The 22756-nt window shown below is 37.5% G+C and overlaps 3 protein-coding genes and 2 non-coding genes across 14 annotated transcripts; 4 read left to right on the forward strand and 1 right to left on the reverse strand.

The window, feature by feature from the left end:
- The first annotated feature begins 1866 nt into the window (after window positions 1–1866).
- On the forward strand, window positions 1867–7641 carry LOC135635885 (cytosolic isocitrate dehydrogenase [NADP]-like). Of its 2 annotated transcripts, none has more exons than XM_065147319.1 (16): window positions 1867–2018; window positions 3821–3864; window positions 3992–4101; window positions 4633–4670; window positions 4762–4839; window positions 4917–4970; window positions 5050–5151; window positions 5271–5356; window positions 5449–5552; window positions 5677–5745; window positions 5826–5941; window positions 6104–6138; window positions 6696–6838; window positions 7051–7173; window positions 7259–7347; window positions 7433–7641. In XM_065147319.1, exons 1-15 carry the CDS (start codon window positions 1970–1972, stop codon window positions 7338–7340), a joined length of 1233 nt encoding a protein of 410 aa, XP_065003391.1. In that variant the 5' UTR covers window positions 1867–1969; the 3' UTR covers window positions 7341–7347; window positions 7433–7641. The 2 variants fall into 2 exon arrangements, with proteins under 2 accessions (XP_065003391.1, XP_065003389.1); XM_065147317.1 differs by having other exon boundaries at window positions 1868–2018; window positions 7461–7641.
- A 143-nt stretch (window positions 7642–7784) lies between these two features.
- LOC135635886 (large ribosomal subunit protein eL28y-like) lies at window positions 7785–12426 on the forward strand. 2 transcript variants are annotated; one of them, XM_065147320.1, is made up of 6 exons: window positions 7785–7944; window positions 8028–8115; window positions 8263–8342; window positions 8932–9084; window positions 9186–9349; window positions 12120–12426. In XM_065147320.1, the coding sequence occupies exons 2-6, from the start codon at window positions 8039–8041 to the stop codon at window positions 12252–12254; spliced, it is 609 nt and encodes a 202-aa protein (XP_065003392.1). In that variant the 5' UTR covers window positions 7785–7944; window positions 8028–8038; the 3' UTR covers window positions 12255–12426. The 2 variants fall into 2 exon arrangements, with proteins under 2 accessions (XP_065003392.1, XP_065003393.1); XM_065147321.1 differs by having other exon boundaries at window positions 7785–8164.
- On the forward strand, window positions 11147–11238 carry LOC135637371 (small nucleolar RNA R24). Its single transcript, XR_010496234.1, has one exon. It is a non-coding gene; the product is annotated as a small nucleolar RNA R24 (small nucleolar RNA).
- On the forward strand, window positions 11679–11770 carry LOC135637372 (small nucleolar RNA R24). The gene has a single exon (XR_010496235.1). It is a non-coding gene; the product is annotated as a small nucleolar RNA R24 (small nucleolar RNA).
- Window positions 12427–14524: 2098 nt separating the features above from the next.
- Window positions 14525–22735, reverse strand: LOC103971786 (jacalin-related lectin 19). Of its 8 annotated transcripts, none has more exons than XM_065147312.1 (6): window positions 22065–22735; window positions 21096–21160; window positions 20148–20873; window positions 18410–18461; window positions 16816–18322; window positions 16182–16737 (listed from the first exon to the last, which is right to left on the reverse strand). In XM_065147312.1, exons 1-5 carry the CDS (start codon window positions 22281–22283, stop codon window positions 17306–17308), a joined length of 2079 nt encoding a protein of 692 aa, XP_065003384.1. In that variant the 5' UTR covers window positions 22284–22735; the 3' UTR covers window positions 16182–16737; window positions 16816–17305. The 8 variants fall into 8 exon arrangements, with proteins under 8 accessions (XP_065003387.1, XP_065003386.1, XP_065003383.1 ...); XM_065147310.1 differs by having other exon boundaries at window positions 16182–16431; window positions 16548–16659; window positions 20148–21160; window positions 22065–22734; XM_065147309.1 differs by having other exon boundaries at window positions 16182–16431; window positions 16548–16737; window positions 20148–21160; window positions 22065–22734.
- Between the last annotated feature and the right edge of the window lie 21 nt (window positions 22736–22756).

A 22756-nucleotide genomic window follows, 5' to 3' on the forward strand; every position in this document is an offset into this window, starting at 1 on the left:
GGGAAAGAAAAAAAAAAAATGATAAAAATAGAATTAAAGGGGTTGTGAATAAAAAAAATATTATTTTTATTATTTTTTAAGAGATTATGAATAGTATAAAGGGGCTTTAAATAATAAGCTCTAATTACAAATACTAATCTCCATTTCATATTACATTATTTAAAAAACCTTTTATTTTTTTAGATATTTTTTTATATTTTTTATTTGATTCCCTTTAACCTTATATATATATATATGTATATATTTATACATATATATGTATATATATATATGTATATATATATATGTATACATATATATGTATACATACATATATATATATAAATATATATATGTATACATATATATATGTATATATACATACATATATATAATATATGTATATATATATATATATTTGTATACATGTATATTTATACACACACACATATATATATATATATACATATATATAACATATATATATATATATATATATTGATATATTAAACTAAGATTATGATTAAAAAGATCCAAATAAAGATAAAACATTACTATTATAATATTTGGAAACACACTTGTAATGTTTTGTTTTGTTGAGGTGATAAAAATAGTACAAAACTATTCAAAAATATTACAATAAATCGCCCACACCAATAAATGGAGAATTAAATAAAAATTATAGATAAGATATTTAATGGGGCATCCAATTAAATATATGAAAATTGCTTCTTCAGAAAAATAAAAATAAAAAAGCTTTTTTTAAATCGTCCTTTCATATTTCCAGAGGTTATATATAATAATATTTATATTTTTTTTTCTTTTTGTGGTGACTGCTTATTTGGCTTCTAAAATGATTGACAGAGACAGTTGCATATCCAAACTCAAGCATTTTATTGGGTTACGCCATCGATGATGTGATCCGCGAAACCTATCCAAAAAGGATGTGTTAGTGGGAAACGTCTCCGAGGAAAGTTTGCTTTACTCACTTCCTCGCATTTCATTGGTGATTGCGACTCGAAGGAGTAGAAGTAGGGAAGCCAAATGCTGCATTGAACCGGCGGTGGTGACGGCGGTGATCTGCGGGCAATCAAGTCAAGATGGGTGGCGGTCAACGAAGGATCATGTGATCTTACTAAAATACACACCTTCGCGTTTGTCTTCTGCGGCAGCCGGTGGTGGTGGTCATGGAGTTGGCAGCGTTAGGTGAGGAAGCTGTTCTTCCAATCGGTGAAGGTCTCTGTCGCAGTTCACAGTGAGAAAAATCTTGCTTGGATAAATATATATATATAAGAAAAATCAATATTATTAATAATGATCGAATATATTCATGTCTTAATGTCCCCTCTTACATAAAAGAGAAAATTTTGATTGGATAATCAGAAACCTCAAAGACTTAATTTTAGTCTATTTTATTTCTTCAAAATTTGAGTTTGAATAAACATCATTTGATTTAACGTCATTGTTTCTTTACACCATACTAAATTATGGCTTCCTTGCATGCATGATTTCTAATTATATCTCAGTGACTTAATTATTCGAATCATAAATCCATTTATATACACTCCCAAGCTTGTTATACTAAATCTCAGCCGTTTGATATGCTTTGGGATTGACGACTCGGACCATGATCAGCTTGATTCGTGTCTAATTTCCAATTGGACCATGAGAATTCAACAAAATCACAGTATTGTCCTATTCGAAAAGATTGGCGAAAACTACTTCGCTTCTTGCGCTTACTTGATCTACTCTTCCTACCCACTCTAACTTCACCCGATCCGCTTCCTTCCTTGCAACTGGGTAGTTATTGGGTTATTCTGTGGTCCCAACGTGGGTAGGCGTCGAATGGGTATGATAAGCGATTCCCTTCTGTTTCTTCGTCTTTATAAGGGCACCTTCCCCGGTCTTCTTCCTTCTCCTGTGTGATCCTCTTCACAGCCTTCTCTAGTCGCTTATCTTATTGGTCGAACGTCGCCTACCCATCCACGAAATGGCGTTCGAGAAGATCAAGGTCGCGAACCCCGTCGTCGAGATGGACGGTGAGGCCCTCCTTTTGTTCCTCCTCGTATCTGATCCATTCCACCTCCCTCGATCGACTTCCTTCTCCCATGTTTGTTGGTTTCCGCATCCCTAGATCCGGCCCATTCCGGACTTATCGATGCTTCTCTGTAGAGTTGTTTCCATCGTCGTGCCTCGATCCGCGACTTCGTGGCGCGATCGCGATGGTTGTTCTCACCTACCGCGATTTTTTCCCTAGTAGTCGTGGATTCGCTTGCGCATCATGCGATGATCGATCCCACTTGAACGTTTGATCTTGTAGATCGTTCAGTTGTTCACTTGGGGTGTCTGTTGCCTCTCACGATCCGTGAGATTTTTGGTGATTCGATGTTGCTCGTGGATTAGCCTTAACTAAAAGTCTGGAATTCGTCTTTTTCGAGACTCAGAGTTTGTTGTCGTCTTGCTTTGCGTCAAGGAAAAGCGATTAGCACTTGTGTATTGATTAGTGGCTTTTGAACTGTTGTGATGATACTCGTACTATTTTACAGCACCGTTTTCAATTGTTCATTATTTGCTTGGGAATTCAGGATAAGGACAACAAATCTAGTGATAAAGGTTTACTAGAACCATCCAGTAAATTGGATCATCCAAGAAACAGAAGGGAGATAAAAAGGTAATGCCCGACTAAATAAAGTGAAGAAGTGTGCCCTTCCGATGGACAGTCTATGTTGAGACGTTATGGTTGTTAGCGCAGTGTTCGGCAGTTAATAGGTCTCAGGTTAGAGTCCGTACGAGAGTGTCTTTTTACACATTTTATTGTAATGGAACAAATTCAGTAAAAAAGCATTACAAATTGATAAAATCAAGTACAAACCATCTAGAGCAATAGTTTGGTGAAAGATGGGTGCTGCATAGGTTGAAAATTCATGGTATCCTTTCTGGACCATATCATTTTCTGTGAAATGTAATTCCCAGGAACCATTGGAATTCAATGCTTCCGGTACCATGACGGTAACAGATAGGAGATCAATTGTAAAAGCAAGGGTTTTGCTTGGAAATGTCTGCTTCTTTAGATAAAGTTCAATAGTGTTGGTGTGACTTCTATAGATGATGTAACTTAGTATGGATAATGATCCCCTATCGGAGTCAAATCAAATTAAAATAGGAATAAGATTGTATTTCTCTCACCTGGAACAAGCAAATACAAGTCAACCACAGTTTTGTTGCTTAAATCTTCCTAGCTTTTGTTCATCAAGGAAAGGCTGGTATATGAAACTTGGACCATGAGCTTAGCTGTTAGCGACAGATGTGCTTAACTATGAATAAATGTGCTGAAGTACAGACCCACACCATTTTATGGTTTATACTGTAAAATCTGCTTGTACATTTATCACAACAAAATTATGTCTCTTTGGCATCTCTGGCTGGTTTATCATTTTAATTATATGTTCTTCCATGAATGTTAATTATGCCATAGGGTAGCAGTCTTATATTAGATATTGTTAATTAATTTATTTGCAATATTTTTAGACTATATCATTTGGCAACTTTTTGTCACATGGATATTGTACCCCATAAGATAGCATCAATGTAGTTGATTTTAGATTTTTTTTTTATATGCATGCTTGTATCTCACTCCCAGATGATATGGATGAACATCCATTATGCAATAAAAGCAGTCTTTTCCAAATAGATTAGTACTCAATATTCTTAGACTATCCTTTGGCAACTCTGTCACAAGGATCTTATGCCTGTCTAAGATGGCAACACTGCAGTTGATTGAGATATTTTTATATAACTCTAGATCACTTATTTGTCTATATGTTCCATTCCTTTCTGTCAGGGGATGAGATGACTCGAGTCTTTTGGAAATCAATTAAAGAAAAGGTGCTGATTGTTTTCTTGCCTATTTTGCTTGCTGTATCTTTTCTCTATCAATATCCTTTTAAGTTGCACCATTAAAGAGTTCTTGTGATGATTTTATGCAGTACTAATGATTTGATCAATAATGCAGCTCATTTTTCCATTTGTGGACCTGGATATCAAATACTTTGACTTGGGCCTACCTAATCGTGATGCTACAGATGATAAAGTCACAATAGAAAGTGCAGAAGCTACCCTTAAGTAGGCATCCCCTTCTCTATTATATCCTGTTATACTTCTAATGATTTTCTACTGATGTCTGTACATAAATGACTGAAAAATGATGTGAATTTGATATATTTGTACTTTGGCTTTTCTACGGAGCTTGAACCCTTATTATTCCGCTGACATCATAGGCTGAACTCTCATTTAATGTATATGCATCTGTCAGGGCTGTGTTTACCTTGGATCAACTTTGATTCATCACTTTTCAGATTTTTGGGTAGCTGAATTATCCCACCCAAAAGCATAAAGAAACTGTATTCAATGTGCCTCTATCAGTGACTTCTTTCAGTCAACTCAAATTTAACAAACTGTTCCATTTTATAATTATTAAGTTGAAAGCTGATCTGATATTTGAGGAATAAATGATTGAAGCAAACTAAAACCACACCTTTTTATTTCTAAAGTTCAGTTGGGTGTATGCTTGGCCTGTAGATATTGGCTGGTTTCTTGATTGCTGATTGATGTCTTCAATAATCAATACTCTTCTGATTTGTTTTATGTTTGCAGATATAATGTGGCAATCAAATGTGCAACAATCACTCCAGGTAAAGAAGCACTAGGAATCCTACACATCAAACTATTGAACAATAAATTTACATATCGTGTTCATATGTTAATATATGTGAATGATGGCAGATGAAGCTCGGGTTAAGGAATTCAACTTGAAATCCATGTGGAAGAGTCCTAATGGAACAATCAGGAATATCGTGAATGGTTAGCTCACATGTCCGTCAGAGTCATTTATCAAAGCCTTGATGATTACCGATGAGATTATGCTTTTGTCTTTGCAGGCACAGTATTTAGGGAGCCAATTATTTGTAAAAACGTCCCAAGGCTTGTTCCAGGTGCATAAAAATATCAACATATTTTAGATTTGTGCTAGTAACATAATTTTCCTACCAGTCTGATAAGTTACTTTCTCAGGATGGACAAAACCAATATGCATTGGAAGGCACGCTTTTGGTGATCAGTACCGTGCAACTGATACAGTTATCAAAGGGCCTGGAAAGCTCAAATTAGTGTTTGGTAAGAGAGATGGTACTTCATGCATGGTCAAATATACAACTTTCTTCCACGAATCCACGTACTTCAGTCCTCATTTATCAATTGTTTACTAAGATTTCTTACTTATTTATCACTTTCAGAAGGAAAAGATGAGGAGGTTGCACTAGAGGTGTTCAACTTCACTGGTGCAGGCGGAGTTGCCTTATCAATGTACAACACCGATGAGGTTTAGAACTTCCACTCAATTCTTTCATCCATGGAGTATTCTCACTTGTACCTGTGATAGTTATGCCTTTTTTATTTTGTGATTGTGTACAGTCAATTCGTCCCTTTGCGGATGCTTCTATGGCTACTGCTTACCAAAAAAAATGGCCCCTTTATCTGAGCACCAAGAATACCATTTTGAAGAAATATGACGGAAGGTATAAATAATATGTTACATGCTTCACGTCATTTTAGCAATATAATTGAATGTAACAGTACCCCGATGTGTTCAGAGTATTTACCAACTTGTCAAAAACTTCTTGCATATCACTCATCCCACAGGTTCAAGGATATTTTCCAAGAGGTTTATGAAGCTGAATGGAAATCCAAGTTTGAGGCTGCAGGAATCTGGTTAGCTTTTTTTTAACTACTTAGTATTGTTTGCCTATTCTGAACTTTTGTGTGTATCTCATGGCGTTTTCATTTGACAGGTATGAACATCGTCTCATTGACGATATGGTTGCATATGCACTAAAGAGTGAAGGTGGTTATGTATGGGCTTGCAAAAACTATGATGGAGATGTGCAGAGTGACTTCTTAGCTCAAGGTGTAAACTCTGTTTTACTAATTTTATTTGTGATGGAACTTTTTCTCAGTCCATTTATAAGGGAAGTAGTTTAAGCTTTTTTGTCCAGTTGTTGCTGATGCTTGCAGAATGCTAAGTTAGGGCAAACTTCTCCCATTAAATAAACTTTTATGTATTCTGCAGGTTTTGGATCCCTTGGTTTGATGACATCAGTGCTGGTATGTATAGTTGTACAAAATAGTGTACTTCAGATTGGAAAATGAATTCATTTATATCTTTCATCTCAGATTAACATAACTTATGAATATCATAGTTCCATCTAGTAAAACCCCATTGTTTTAACTTGTGAACTGGAGATTGAGCCCCCTTGCTTACGAATGGTTGAGTCAATAGTTATCGAGAATTCACCTTAAGAATATTTTGGTAATTGGAATAGTCTACTTATCTGGTGGAACATGTTTATTCTTTTATGTCTATGGTTGTATGTCATAATGTTGAGAGGACAAGAAATCACCAGCCATTTTTGTCATACAGCGACTTGTTTCTTTTGTTAATGATAGCTTGTTTTGTTAAGAGAAAGGCCATGCTTCATCATAAACTATCTTGATCAGCTACTACAAAGTGATGCACATTTCCTCGAACAAATGCTATATTAGAATGTGCTTTTGCAGTGTACCAGTAAAAGAATAGTGTTGCAAGTACTATTTTATTTCCTATTGTGTTAATTCCATATAGTGATGCTAACTTGCTTGTGAAAAAATGGCATGTGTTTTAGGTGTGCCCTGATGGGAAAACCATTGAAGCAGAAGCTGCACATGGAACGGTAACTCGTCATTATCGTGTTCACCAAAAGGGTGGTGAAACTAGTACAAACAGTATAGCCTCTATTTTTGCCTGGTCCAGAGGGCTTGCTCACAGGTATGGGACTTCCTGCCATCTTTCCAATTGGCAGCTATGGTCGGAAATTTCAGCTTTGACATAAAACTTCTGTAGTTCTAAAGCATGATTATGACTTCTGATGCTTATAAATGTATTCTGCATACTGAAATGGATTACTGAGAACGAAGCTCTTTTAGTTGGTATCTTAAACGTTCATGCTGAAGCCTTGAATACCCTTGGTGATTTGATAGGGGAAAGCTTGATGACAACACTAGGTTGGTTGATTTCACCCAGAAATTGGAAGAGGCTTGCGTTGGAACTGTGGAATCTGGCAAAATGACCAAAGATCTGGCCCTTCTCATCCATGGATCCAGGTATTGTCAGACCCTCTCGGTGCCTTTCAATTCCACCTTGTAAACTCAAGAAGAACCCTCGTTAATGACTTCAAAACATTTGCAGTGTTACCCGAGCTCAGTATCTGAACACTGAAGAGTTCATTGACGCTGTGGCATCTGAGTTGAGAGCCAGGCTGTCTGCCTAAACTACCAGTAAGCAGGCTCCTTTGAGGATCTTAATAGAGTTTTTCAGTTCCCATTATGTCATCGTCTGGTAATATGCCACTGCTGATGTCAGTTTCTTTGTGCTTTGGTTCCGATTGTAGGTTGCTGTAACTTGGACTCGGAGAAGGCAGGATATTGGGATTCTAGTGTTTCCGAAATAAAGGAGAAGCTTTATTTTTTTTCTCTTCGTAGCATTTTGCAGTGGTCACATGGAACGAGTGTTAATTAATAACTCGATACATTTGGGGATGGTTTTATGATTTGAATTCGGTGATTAATTTAGCGTGTCATCGTTGTTTAGCGGTTGTAACTGAGCGTATTATATCGTATCGTAACCTCCAGGTGGCCGAACGCGTTGCCTCGTGAAACGTCGCCGCGTTGCTCTTTCGCGTTAGCTGCTGCAGGACCAAACTCCGTTGCGCGAAGAGTAGAGAGTAGAGTGGTACATGCAGGCAACGGCTCGCTTTATTGACGCCCGAGAGAAACAAGAGATGGAACTCATCCTGCGGTCTAGAAGCGCAGCTGAGACTTGCTTGCCAATACCTTGCTTGTGAAGAGTTCAGCTTTGTTCTGCGGCGGTTCAAGGTGGCTAACGATGGGCTGTCATTAACAAAGTCAAGGGCTGAGAAGTCATCAATCACCATTCTAATGCTTACGCTCCTGTGAAGGATCCACCTTGATGCTGTCTCCGATCTCAAATAAGATCGGAGTGAGGCCCACCAGAGAAGGGAGAGGAGGCTTACCGAAGCGGGACTGGTCCGTGAACGCAGACATTTTTAACGCATAGTTACAATTTTAGCGTTCTGTTAAGTATCTGTGACCTACCCCATGTGCTACCGTTACGGGCCATTTATGTCATTCCGCTTGGTGATCGCGGCTGACATCTAGAAAACGTTCTACTAGGGTTTCCGAACAAGGGCGGCGATCGAGGCGAATAGCAACGACCGAGCGGAACTCCTTTCGCCGCCACCGAATCCAGTCTGGTTCGTACGATTCCGATTCCGATTCGAACCCTCGATCTTCTTTTGCCCCTATAACCGCTGTTCTAATTCTCGCATCTGAAACTCTCTTTACTTAGCTATTTTTGTGTGTATTTTTTAGCGGTTTGAACTTGCATTTGTTCTCGAGCGATTGTTTCTATCATTTTGCTCATTTCCACTGAAAGATTCTCTTTATATCTTCATTTATTTGGTGTATCTGGTGATCCTTTTAGGTGATTTTTAGGTATATATTAGGATATCTGATCTTCATTTGTTATCTACGTTTTGGTATTCGTTTCCTTTTGATCGGTTGATGGTACAAGTTAACATCTTTAGTCGTTTTCCCCGCACTTTATCCGTTGACAATGGCATGAGATAAACTATGCTTTCTTAGTATATGTGATTTGCTGGTCTGTGATGTTATTTCTTTCTTTCTTAAGAACTTCTATCTAATTGTTATTGGTTTCTGACATCATTGTTTGTTTGATTAAAGGCTTTGTTCTACTTGAGTGGATTGGCCTCTTAGTTTCGATTGTTGATGTCATAGTTCCTTTTATTTCCTTTAATTTTTTTGACTTTTTATGCCTTGCAGCTCTGATGGCCACCGTCCCTGGCCCACTCATTTGGGAGATTGTGAAGAAGAACAATGCGTTCCTTGTGAAGCAATTCGGTAACGATACTGCCATGGTGCAATTTAGCAAGGAGCCAAACAATCTCTATAATGTCAATTCCTACAAGCACTCCGGTGGGAAATTAGTCCTTGGTTTTATTTTTGTTCCATTCTTTTTAAGTATCTGAGCTGCATTTACATTTTGATGTGTTCATATGCCTAATGAAAAATCACAGGGTTGGCAAACAAGAAGACAGTGACCATTCAGGCTGGAGGGAAGGACCTGTCTGTAGCAATTGCGACAACTAAGACAAAGAAGCAGAACAAGCCTGGTAGCTTATATCACAGATCAGTCATGAAGAAGGAGTTCCGTAAGTTGGCAAAAGTTGTTATGAACCAGGTATCAGCTCCCTCTGTTTCTTAAGATCTGAATGTGTTATTAGATTGCTAGTATTATGGCACATCCTGTCTGCCGGTTCTTAGTATGGTATTCCTTTGTCTGTCTTACCAATAAGACAGTGACTTATATTGACAAATTTCAATTGTAGCTGGTAGTGTAAATTGTACTTTATGATACATGCATATTTTGGTTTCTGACTTAAATATGTATTGATAGTTCTATAGGACTAAGCATGTCTAATAAGCTTACTGAGGTAGGACAATTTAGATCAAATTAATGCAAATGTCTAGTTTTAAATTGTAGTTCTATTTCCTGAAGACCTACCATGTTTCTGTTGTATTCTTACAGTTGTTTAATGCCTGTCTCTTCTGTCTTTACTACTCGGTAACTAGATGATGGTTCTTTTTTTTTAGCTCAACTTTATATCCAAATTCCTCAGCTAAATGTTTATTTGTATTTTATTCATCTGTTCCCAATCTACTGATCATAGACTGTGAAGATTGAGCAATCATGCTCTCTTTGAACCTTGGACTGCCATATAGGCCATTCAGTTTAGTGTATCAATACATGAATGACACTAATTGAGTTTCTTTTTATTGCATGATCTGTGCATATTGACCATGTTTTTGGTTACTTTAAGTCACCTTATATGGCTATTCATATTATTTGGGGCTTGTTTGTGGTGACATATGATTGCTTTTCTTATCCATTTCAAATTTTGTTTGTATTCCTATGTTTTCATATATTGAATATTCTGAGTTATACTAGTCATATCAAGACCCATAAATTAGATATATTAGATTGATGAAATCAGGTCCTTTCTGAAAATAATTTAAAAATAAATGATGGAAAATCAGGAAAATTAGAAAGAGAAAAAGGAAGATATGAAGTAAATTGGCAAAATGAAACCACTAAAGATCACAGTAAGGTCAATAAATTTTGGAAACCCTGCGTAACATTAAAGACAAACCATAATACTTGCTCGATGACCTACTCCTAGCTAAATAAGAAAAGCTATCCCCCATTCTACACATATATAATCCATGATAACTAAAGATGATGGTATAGCTTGTCAATTAGCTTGTAGGATGGAAGAGTACTTAATTTTGTGTTCCTGTTATAATGCAAACGAAGCTGCATTTTTCTTGTAAGTTGTGGAACTTAAATTTCCTAGTAAATGAAGGGTGCATTAATCCTTATGGCCACTATGCTAAATTGGTTAAATTGTTCTCATGAAGAAGTTTCTTTTGGTCATATTTGATGATTTTTAAAAGAGTTTTTTTATTTCTAACTATTTTAATCTTAAGCATTTATAAAAATATGTTATATAGATAGACTCTGTAGTTGTTGTTGTGATTATATGAGATTAGTTGATTAGAATTAGTGGGATGAGGAGAGGTAGAGCGAGAAGTAAGGATTTTTGTAGGAATGTACAAAGAGATTTGGGTGTTCTTAATTTAACAAGATGGAATAGATGCACATACTTGACCTAAATAGTTGGGATATTACGGTTTGTTATTGATCCTAGATGGACAGTTATCTTCCACTTCTACGTTTGATTGATTCAATCTGACATTTTCAGTTTGTAGGTCAAGCCAATAGTAGATTGTGGCGTCGGGTGCTCTTTGTCCTTTATGTAACTTGTTTTTTTATATTATTCTGTAAGTTCCTTTGTTCTACATGCACAACCGTTCTATTATCTCATTTTGAGTATAGAATATTTCCTATGCTTTCCCTTTTCTGTTTTATTTTTTATTTTTGGCACTCTACACCCTACACTCTACACTCCACGAAAGTGCTGCAATGGTGATCAGTAACATGTAAGAAGAGCCTCTCACGGGATTGGTTGTTCAATGAAATATTCTAGTTACGCTTGGCTTCTGAGCTATGTTCCATTTTTTTTTTCTAAATTCTCCTTTAGAAAAAGTCATTCTCTGTTTTGCTATGAATAATATTCTTTAATTTCCTCTGTTTCGGCAGTTATAATTTTTTCCTAATATTTCATTTCGAGTGCAGAACGCTTCCTACACTTCTTTTTTCCTTTTTTCTTTTTGCTTTTTTGGCGCTCTACACTCTGTACACAACAGAAGTACTGCTATGATGATCTGTAACATATAAGAAGCCTCTCTGTTCCTTTTTCCCCCTAAATTCTCCTTTAGAAAACAATTTTCCTTTATGTGACTTTTTTTTATTTTCATTAATTTCTTCTGTTTGTAGATAGATCAATTGTTCAAATATCTCATTTTGAGTATATAATGTTTCCCATACTTTTCTTTCTGTTTTCTTTTTTATTTTGGCACTCTACATTACACTCACACTGTACAAAAGAGTTGCTATGATGAGCTGTGACAAGTAAGAAGAGCATCTCACTCGATTGGTTCTTCAATGAGATATGCTAGTTATGCTTGGCTTCTGAGGTCAGTTCCTTGTTTACCCCCCACATTCTTTGTTTATAACTTAAATCAAAACTTTTCACTGATGGCGAATATTAATCATTGGGGAGTTGGGGATCAATGTTTAAAGCATGAGTTGATTTTTGTCTTGTGGCATCAAAACATTATCGCCCTATACTAATCTGTTATCTTGATTGCATTTTATTTATTTTTCTTTGAACCATTCCGAGATCCTGTGACTAGTTTTGTATTTATGTTATATGAACTATTCCACCTCTCTTCTGCTATACTCCCACTGCTGATTTTGCATCTTAATGAATATAATTACTCAACCCAACAAACTTATGTAATATGAAATGTTCCATCTCCTGTTGCAGGTCACTGACAACCACTACAGGCCAGATCTGACCAACTCAGCTCTAGCGCGGCTGAGTGCGGTACATCGAAGCCTTAAGGTTGCCAAGTCTGGCGCAAAGAAGAGGAACAGGCAGGCTCTTAAAGTGAGAAACTAAATCAATGCTTGTGTCCATGGACGGTCTTATTTAGTTGTCCTTTATTTGGTTTTTGGTTCACTAAGTTTTAGTGGAAGAATTGCTGTCACCCGGAATTTTGATGACTGGTTTTCTATTGTTGATTTCATTGCAAGAGTTTTCATAATCTATTTTTATTTGAGATGACCTTTAATATTTGGCACATGATCTTGATACAAACAATATTTGGATAGTAAGTCTTGGCACATTATGATCTTTGTTCTTAAGAGCAAAGAATTGTTTTTGCTTCTTAAGCCATGATGAAGAGCCGTGTGTTTATGGAAACCTTGGACAATACCAAACCTTGAATATATCCTTCCCTTTCCTTTTCCTGCCTTCATCTTGTTAATGTTGTTATCGCTCGCTTCCTTCATCATTCTTTTATTTCGTAGGATGAAAGCAACTACCTCACTGAGTAAAAGAAGGACGGAGGAAATAGGCATGATCAACAAGGAAGAGTGACGACGGAGGAAATAAGCATGATCAACAAGGAAGAGTAGGGCCTCAGAATGATAGACATGGGGTAGAAGTGACAAATGTGATGGGAGGCTTCGTAGTTGTGGAATCGTCATTGCTCCACGGAGTTGAGAAAGAGTGAAGGCGACGGGTAGGGAAAGGACAGAGATGATAAATAGGTAAGTGTAGTGATGCCAACGGGGTGAAGATGATGATAAGAGACGCATATTTTTATCATTATAAAAACATAATTATTTAGGAAAAATGAAAACATGAGATAGCGGACACTATCTAAGTATAAAAAAAAGAAACTTTTTTAGAAAATCACACAACATAATTACAATGTCACTATTATTTTTATCTCTATAAGGACATAGATTAAATCTAAATATAGAGGGGCATATGCTAAAATAATTAATTTCCGAGGTTATATATATATATATATATATATATATATATATATACATATATCAAATAGGGCTAAATAATTTCTGTCTTTACGCCTTATTGAAACGATTTATTTATATGATTGAGTTAGACAATTGTCATTTCGACCCTAAACTCTTATGTGCTCTTCTTGCTACCTTGGAGACTGCCACGATCGATCGATTAATCAATCGATGAAGCCTGCCACGAAATGGGCTGAATCAACATTGATAATGATGATGATGGTGGTAATGCTGATGAGAAGGAGGAGGCGATGTTGGAGTTGTCGATGACTCCCAGCCCGTAGCAGATCTCTTGTTCTCGTTGTTCCAATTTGTGCAAATTTCTCTCTTCATTCATTAAGATCTTTATTCTTTTATTACTGTTTTTCTATATCGTCTCGTTTCCTGTTCTTTTTCAGGTTGATCATTTGTATGTTCGATGGGTGAGTGTTGTCGCTAGATTTCTCTACTCTCTATCTTTCAGCAAGCTTGTTGTCCATGGGATCTGGTAATTGCCAATTCAATTCTATTCGGTCTTTGAGTTCCTCTCTTAATTGACATAATTTTTTTAGTATTTTTCTATCACTTTGTTTGTATAAGGTGTCATTTGGATTTTTTACGATATATAATCCAATATATTGGCTTTTAAATACATGAAACTTGAGTTTAAGAGGATTTTTTGAATTATTTTTCATGTTCTATGTGATAGAACATCACGATAGAAACACACATTGAATAATATCCTCATTTCTTCATATTCTTAATCGATCTATGATTTAAGGATCAATCACATATTTAAATAACTGATCTGATTGCGTGATTTGAGTGATTAATGGAAAAAAATCTCACATATAAAACCTATATAAATACACATCACCTCAATAAATAAAACTTCTTTTTCACAACATCTCAATTTTTTATGGTATCATAGCTCCTTATACTTTGAACAAAACTTCTCTTTTCTCGACGATAACAATCTCTCTTCTCCTCTTATCATTGTGTCCTGATTTTGCTTGACGACAACGATCCCTCTTTGACAACATCTCAATTCTTCACATTATTATTTGAATTCCTTTCATTATAAGCCTATGAGTTGCTATGTTAATGAATTTGAACCATTAATCCAAACAGCTTAAGTTCAAATTCATGATAATATCTCATCAAATTCCTTTAAGTCAGTCCAATTTTTTTTTCATGGAACTAAACTTAGGGCGCTACAGTTATAATTATCATATGCAGGAAGGGCTACAATATCATAATATGACTTCCAAAACTGAAGATTGATTGCATAAGTTGAGGCTATTTGTCAACCATGTTCATGCTAATATAATGTTAGTGAGATATGAATTTAGAGAAAGAAGAACAAAATAAGGATATGAATGCACTCGTATGTAAATTCATATGTAGTTCTCTCTGGTTTTAAGTCAGATACAGATATGGATTCAGACATGCATTATCTTACAACTAGCAGTACTGAATTAGGAAACCTCATCAGAAGAGAAGAAAAGAAAAGAAACTTCATGCATACGTCTTCGAGGATTTGGCAGTGGCATGTTTCCCATGTTTATTGCCCAAAGTTTTGGATGCCATAGTCCCTATCTTCTGGAGTTTCTGATGCACCGTGTTGCAGAGCTTCACACTACGGATCGGTGAGAGGCACCAGCCGATTGCATCGAGGTACCACCCACATCCTCCGGTGAAACCCACTACCATTCCTCCATCCATGGGCACTGTGAACTGGGTTCCTTCCTCCACACCAAAAGGCCCAAAAGTCCTCTTGTTGCTCTTGAATGCAAGCGACCTGATGACAGGAGAACCACCATACACTACAGGGCAGTAGTGCCCACTTACGGTCATCAGGTATTCTTCTGGATACTCCAATTTAATCTGCATGAGTTGAGCACTCGCAAGCTTAATGGTATATTACAGCTATAATAAATGCTGTTGGATCTGATTTAGTACTGGATATGGTTAGATTTTTGTGTTAAGGACATGTAATCCATGAGATATTTTAACTAAGATAAGAAGCCGATCAGGATGGATCACGACACTAATTATAAGTTATCTTATAGCTATTGTTCTAATAAGGATCAGATTCTAGAAAAGAAGATGCATACTTTTGCTGTCATGCTGCCACCATTTCCTCCATGCTTTTCTGCCAGAAAAGGCTTCCCATTCTTGTCATACTCGATCCGAATCGAGTCGATGCATCGATCGTATACGAGAGTTATCTCTCTGATGCCGGTGTAGATTCCGTCATCCCAGCCGCTTCCACCATGGCCTCCCCAGGGGCCGACCTTCACAGTCTTGCTTGATCCAAACACCTTCTGCGTTTGCCACATCAAAGACAATTCAGCATTCACGCTGAAAAATTAGCTACTGCTTGAGGAGATTTGTGACAGTGATCGGTGACCAATATGCAAATGCCAATGTTTGATCAAAATTCATAAACTTTACTACAAAAGCAGCAAGTGAGCCTTCCCTTACCATGATGACTCCCAAGGATATCAAGCAGCAAGTGATCCACTTCCTCTATGAGAAGTAAAATGGAGAGGATGATATCTGTCTATCTATATATAGAATGTGATGAAGGTGGAATTGGAATCCAGCACATCTATCCTTCCATCAGGATTCAAAAGCATAAGTGGGTATAATTAAACATAAAGTTCCAAACTTTTAAATCTACAGTTCTATGCCTAAAAGCTGAGCTATGTCTTTCACTGGATAGTTTACACTTTTTGAGTTGAATGAGCTGAATACAACCTGAGTTTATGTGCATAAATTTAAGTTTTTTTTAGCAAGTTGGCACATGTCACAGAACAAATCTTAACCAAGATCTCTGAAAAGATTCCATCCCTGTGCTTTATTCCTTTTTCAGATTTGACTCAGTTTAGATTATATTGTAATCAACATATAGTCTTCCTTCTTCCAGCTGATCCAATGGACATATTTCAGAATATTTTCTGAATGATGACAAACTTCATATCTTTTGAGTCGAGACTTGCCACAAAAATGGTTGCTGACATTTGGAGAACTGAAATTATAAAGTTGCATTTATATAGAAGCTTAAACAGGACAAGTCTCCACTTCATAGTAGATAATAGCACTAAGCATCTTCTTTTTGATTAAGATACATCAGGTTTTAACCTAAACAACTCTCTGGGAGTAGCATCTTCCTCGATTAATTTAAGAAGGCCAATTTGTAGAAGAAACAGCTCTCTGGTCTTGGTTAATTCCATTCTCTGGAAGTGAACAGGTGTCGACACCTCTCTCTTCTGGAGAACCATAGAGTTATGCAGAGTCAGAATGCTTTCTTGGTTGGCAGCAATGGCTTAGCGAGGCTGGCAGATCTCAACTGCCGATGATAGGATGAGGTTGAGTTAAAAGGCACCTGATGCCGATGCATAGTCCATTAGGAATTCGAGTTCTACTGTAAACTCATGCAGCTTGAAGGTTGCCTCTTGAATCAGTGCTTTCAGCTGACTACTGACTAGTAAGTATTCCTGATAGCACAAGGCAGCATCAAATGGTAAATTCCGTACTCCTCGACTTGTGGAGTGTAACAGAGATTTATATGAAACCTGAATAAAAATGGATATTTGAAACCCTGAGGAATTGAATTTGTCAACTCAAAGCAACTAAATCCAAAAGGAACATACCTTCAACTTAACCATGGATCTGAAGCACAAGAAATTCTCATTACAGTGTCCTGCACACACTGGACATTGTTCTAGAATGATTTTTGACCAAACATTAGCTGAAAAACTGTGGCTCATTTGCACACTCCAACAAAATCTTATATCCATCCAAATGTAGTTCTGAGACATTTACAGTAACTACTGCTAAAGCTGATATTTATACCAAAAGAGCCATAAAAGATTTCTTTCATATTATCATATCCATATATAAGACCAGACAATTGTGTATTGTATCACCAAATAAAAGAATAGCCTAGTGTATGACGCTTTCGAGAATATGGAATTTAGTGAGAATCGGCTAAGATGCTGTTTCCATGGCTTGAACTATAGTCGTTGAAAGTAATCTTACCTTGGCACCAAAGTTCACTCTCTATCATTGAGTAAAAGATCCAAAGTGAGTTCACAGCCCCATCAGTGAATAAGTTGAAACTCACTTTTGAAAGGACACAAGTCATGAGTCATGTTGTTGCCTCCCTTCTTGTATTGACTGGAAAATCCTTGCAGCTGACTCCGTAGCAGACCTAGAATTATGAGGCACAACCTTAATCACACGAGTCTGGCTATCTGTACCATTGGATTGTAATGGGCAATTAAGACTGCTCGCTCCAGGAGCTGTAGGAAATAGAAGAAATTGATCTCTTTCTTCTAGTTGTGCCTTCTCAGAGGGGATGTTCACTGTGCTTCCTTGAAACTCACTCTTCTTTGACACCTGAAACTTCCCAGCATGGCCAGGAAATGCTTCCTTCCTAGGAATGGGGGACATGTTACATGAGCGCCTGGAATGCTGACCGGTTTGTCCACTGGGCTGTGAACCAGCTAAATTGCTGACCTGTTTGACTGCAGAGGTAGATATGATTGGGTTCCAAGCTTGAAGGCCATAAGGTGTGGGATAATACAGGGGTGCAATTGCCGAAGGACCTGGTAAAATACCCACGTTTGGTGGCCGATGAGACGCCGAAAAACCAAATGCGGAGTTGATGAAGTCTCCTGCCACTTGAGATGCACCAAGAGGTGTGCCTCTTCCATAAAGAGGAGCCATGAAGCCACCAGTTGGTGGGCAAGGTCCCGTATAGGGTTTGTAAACAAGACCTTCCGAAGGCGACATTACAGGAACTAACCATTGGTTTCCCAGGGGAGGAAAACACAACGGTCTTGACTTGTCATCTGGAGCCATTGGCACCGGTGATGGAATACCAGAGTTGGACCCTGCTTTTGGAACTTGACCATGTGGACCTCCTTTAGACCCATCCTCACATGCGGGGAGAGCTGAAACTCCAGCAATGTTATCAGCTGGCTGCTCCTTGTTCTGTTTTGGGTTCTGAAGACCATCTTTTGGTCTAAATTCCTCAGGCTGAGGATTTGTATTACATTGAGGCAGGGTCTTATTGGGTGGTTTTACTGAACATTTGCTTAAATAAGGATTGCCTTCAAGAAGCACATGTGGTGATGCAGATATCAACTTCTGAACCTGTTTCATTTAGAATATTTACTTCAGAATCTATGTAATTCTAGCTAATCTGACGATCTATGAATATTGTAACTGTCCAAAACTAACCTTTATTACCCTATGAAGCTCAAATACTTGTATTGCAAAATCCCTTTGCTGACTGTACAAAAATTAAGAACATGCATCATCACAGAGAAGCACACAAAATCATGAAAAAATTACAAAATTTGATCTAACAAATTAAAAATAGTTCTAGAATTGCTGAATAAAAGAAAAGTTTATTCATATATTTCTGTGCAATATCCAATCTAATATTTATAGATGGAGTACATATGACAGTTACGGTATGTAAGACTAAGGCACGCATACTTTGACATTCTTATATACCACAGGAGTTCCTTTATTGGGAAGAGGGTAAATCTTAGAATCACCGTAAAGCCACTGCTTTGCAACCTTGCTGATCAGGTTCAAGTTGCAAAAATGATCTCTCGTTGGTAGAAGCTTAGTGCACTGGGAGCCCTCCCTTTTCTTTTTGCTACTATCAGGTGATTTAAGTCAAAGAGTCATTTACGCAGCTCAAATGGAAATCTTAGTTTTTTTACATGTAAGAATTAATTGTATTAAGAAGCCTAGAAAATGATATCCGTTTCACCTCGACAACAAAATTTCACATAGGTTCTATTCAACATTGGGAAAACTATGTTTGGTTTATGATGTACCACTAATATATAATATGGGACTTCTAGGGTCCAATTTAGATGAGTTTAAAACTGATCAGTTGAAATTCACCAGGCCCAAGTGTGCTCATGAGACAAACTTGCAGAAATATCAATCCAATTCTGATAAGCAGGAGGGAACTAATCAGGCTGTTCTGGTTTGGCAAAAAGTTGCATTACTGCCATTACTACAGACAACAAGAAACAAGCCAGTAGAAAATTTATTCTCTCTAAAAAAGAAAAGAATAAATGATAAATTTACTTTAGTGCATTTTTCTTATTTTTATTCTTTTCTCATTTTTGTATATCCCTAGTTTTCTTGTACTTTGAGAGATTTTAAAATGGGGAAGGGGGTAGTAATTGAGAAATCAATTAATCAATGAACCTATGAATGAACAAAATTATTTGTTACACATTATGTCAGAGACTGATGACAGGCCACAGTTTTTTTCTTCCGATGGTATAATTTCATTGTCCAAGTGTAAAGGTGTGATGAGAGGCCAGTCATTATTTATTTTCTATTATCTTTTAGAATTATTATTTTCTCAAGCTCTCTCTTTCCCTTCCTTTATTCTCGAATAAAATAAAATACTTTCTGTGCTTGTCATAAGCTTGTTCTACTTTAAATTGTCAACATGATATCAATCGAGCCATGATTGTAGCCACAACCTGGGCCACTTGGTAGTTAAAAGAAGACAACAATCATAGGGAAGATAAGGGACAATTTTTTAGGATTTTCAAACAAAAAAAGTCTGCCAAATAACAAACATATTTTTTAGATTTCACTAAAAAAAGGGCATTAGCCAAGTTCCCGCCAATGCGGGGTTTGGAGAGGTTTAATGTATGCAGCCTTGCCTTTAAATATTTAAAGAGACTATTTTTATGACTCAAACTCTGGTCTCCCTAGTCGCCAAGGAGCAACCTTACCGTTGTACCCAGACTCACCCTTATTTATTAGTGAAATCTAGAAAGATTTCAGTAATAGTTTGAAATGAATAATAAACTCCATGCTCAAGCAAATTACAATCAAGAATGCATGCATGCAAAATATGGATGATCACATTTCATGTGCATTAAAAGAATATACATTTTAAAGAATACGCATACATTGATAGTAAAATACTACGTACTTGATAATAGCTCTTCGGGCTTTCCAAAAATGCTTTGAACCAATCACTCCAACAATATCATCTGGGGATATCACCAAACCGGACACTGTGTCCACCATTAAGGGCTCAGATGCATCATCTTTTCTTTCTAAATCTCTAAATTCCAATAACCCATTTTTCTTTGCACTGTCCTCTTTGTGGCAATTCCCAGAAATATCTGTAGCTCTATGACCTTTTCCGGGTAAAGCTTTAGAGCATAATTGACTTCTGGTCTTCATAGCCTCACCATCATTAATAACAGCAATATCATTCAAGCGTTGAGTTCCACTCTGATCACCTTTTCCATGACACAATACTGTATCGCCATTCATTGATTTCTCAGTTAAATGCAAACCGATTGTATCATCTCTAGCTAAAGAATCTTTCAAACTGTTTGATCTCTCACCAGTTGTATGGGATGAAAACTTTTCTTTGGCTTCTTTGGGTTCTCCGATTGTTGAAGTTTCTTTGGGTTCTTCAATTGTTGAAGTTTCTTTAGGAAATTTTCCACTATGAATTCTATTAGAATTTTTTGATTTAATGCAAGCAATAACGGTTTGTTGTGAGGGCGTCTTGTTTGACTTTGGGAACTGAACCGAAGAATTGATCCTAGCAGAAGGAATCTTCTGTAGTTGCTGGGAATTTAAGGTAGTTGACTTACCTGGATCAGTCATGTGTGTATCTCTTTTCGAGGATGCAAGAATTCCCGAATGATCTATATTATCATCCATGTCATCCACATCAACCATTATCTTCCCACCAGAAATGTTCACACTAGGGCTGTGTGGTCTCAGTGGGCTACATTCAGCAACTGATCTTGTACCGAACAAATTTCCAGAACTTACTCGCTTCATAAATTTTCTCTTGAATTCCATCCTCGTTGCAATATCATTTGTTTCGTCAGGTGTACGAGATTTAACTATCTCTGCTGAATGAAAAGACACTTGAGGAGAAATGTACAATGGAGAAAGCATAATCCTTTGATGGTCACATCCCTAAAACAGAACAACAAAAGCTTGTTAGCAGTGATTAACTTGACAGAGAAATAACAAATGTAATGACCGTCACAATATAACCATGGTTAAAAAAATCAAATGTTGATGTTTAAGGTTCTTAGAGAGATATACTCAGAAGTTGAGATGATCATTTTCCTTTTGGTCAAAATATCTCCCACAATATGAAGACAATTCTAGACATAAATTTAATTTCTTTCGACACCAAGTGAGGGTTGGCCTTAGTACAAGAGCAATGTTGGCCTCGGTGACCAAGGTTCAGATCAGGGAAACAACTTCTCTGCATGCGAAGGTAACCCTTTACAGACTCATACTGGAGGGAGATCAGTGCATTGGGTTGCTCCCCAATACCCTTCTTGCCACTAACGACAGCCGATACCCATACCCATAGCAACCATGCAATAATACCTCTGACATGTTAAAGGTTCAAAGCAGGAAGACACAATGGTCGATTGGAGCCAGTTCGTGAGGTCAAGCATATATGCTATTGAAGCAAGCCAGGATTCAATGTGAAAATTCATCGACACTTTTAAACATGAAATGTAGCAGTAAATGGGATATTCTGTGGCTTCAGTATCATCCAAATTATCTCAAAATTGATTGTTGGTCATTATCTCATATGATAGAGCATCGTTTCTATGTAAAATGCCAAAAACAAAGGTGAAGAAGCAGAGGAAAACAACTACAAGAGAACAAAACAGTAGCAATAGAGGAAAATGATTGACATGAGTAATGAAGTCCGTTCAAGCAAAGTCAATTGTCCAGCCCTGTTAACTTCTCAAAGAAGAAGAAGTAATAATCAGATGCAATATAGCAGCAACATAAGCAGCAGTTCCATATGCTAGAAGTTGGCGGTAAGGGAAAGCTATGTGACAACCGCACTGACCTTGCTTGGCGAAAAGGAAGGGGATAAGTCGCTGGAGCTGTGAGGAGGCAGTGATAGGGTGGAGGATGCCAAGTTGAGCCTCTGAGACGGGATACTAAGCTGCTCATACAACGACATCTTGTTTCTCGGCGGCGCCCTCGGCCCCCCTTTCTCTGCATCATTCACATGGAGCCTCGGAAACAGAGGCCCCATGACCTCCTCCTCCTCTGCCCCTTTCATGTCTCTCAACTCCGCAATCTCATCAAGACACGCAGCTCGAACAGTCACATCCCTAACCCACCAGCTGCGAAACCGTATCGACCATCCAATCCTAGCTCAAGATTAAATCTTCCCGCCGACAACAAGCTGCAAGTCTCTGCGAAGAAAACCCCACCGAACCCAGCGGCAAAAGTCCGATTTTTCTCCCGGAAAAGGCCAAGAAAGCTAATGCAGCACGCAGCAGTCTCGAACCGGATTCCCCTGACGACACAGATTCTTCTGTGTGATCCAATACGAGGACGAGAATTCACCAATCGAGAGGCGACGAAGGGGAACGGGACGCGGACCGAAGGAAGAGGCCGTAGGGTTGGGAAGATAAAGATTCGGGAAAGGGCAATCGTGGCTCACTTTGGGATCCTCAAGCCCACGCTGATGCCAACAAGGAATCGTGGTGTCATTTAGCATGGCCGGCAAACCGTGCTACTTAACACGGG

The sequence above is a fragment of the Musa acuminata genome, chromosome BXJ3-4, assembly GCF_036884655.1.
Source record: "Musa acuminata AAA Group cultivar baxijiao chromosome BXJ3-4, Cavendish_Baxijiao_AAA, whole genome shotgun sequence".
Classification (NCBI taxonomy): Eukaryota; Viridiplantae; Streptophyta; class Magnoliopsida; order Zingiberales; family Musaceae; genus Musa; species Musa acuminata.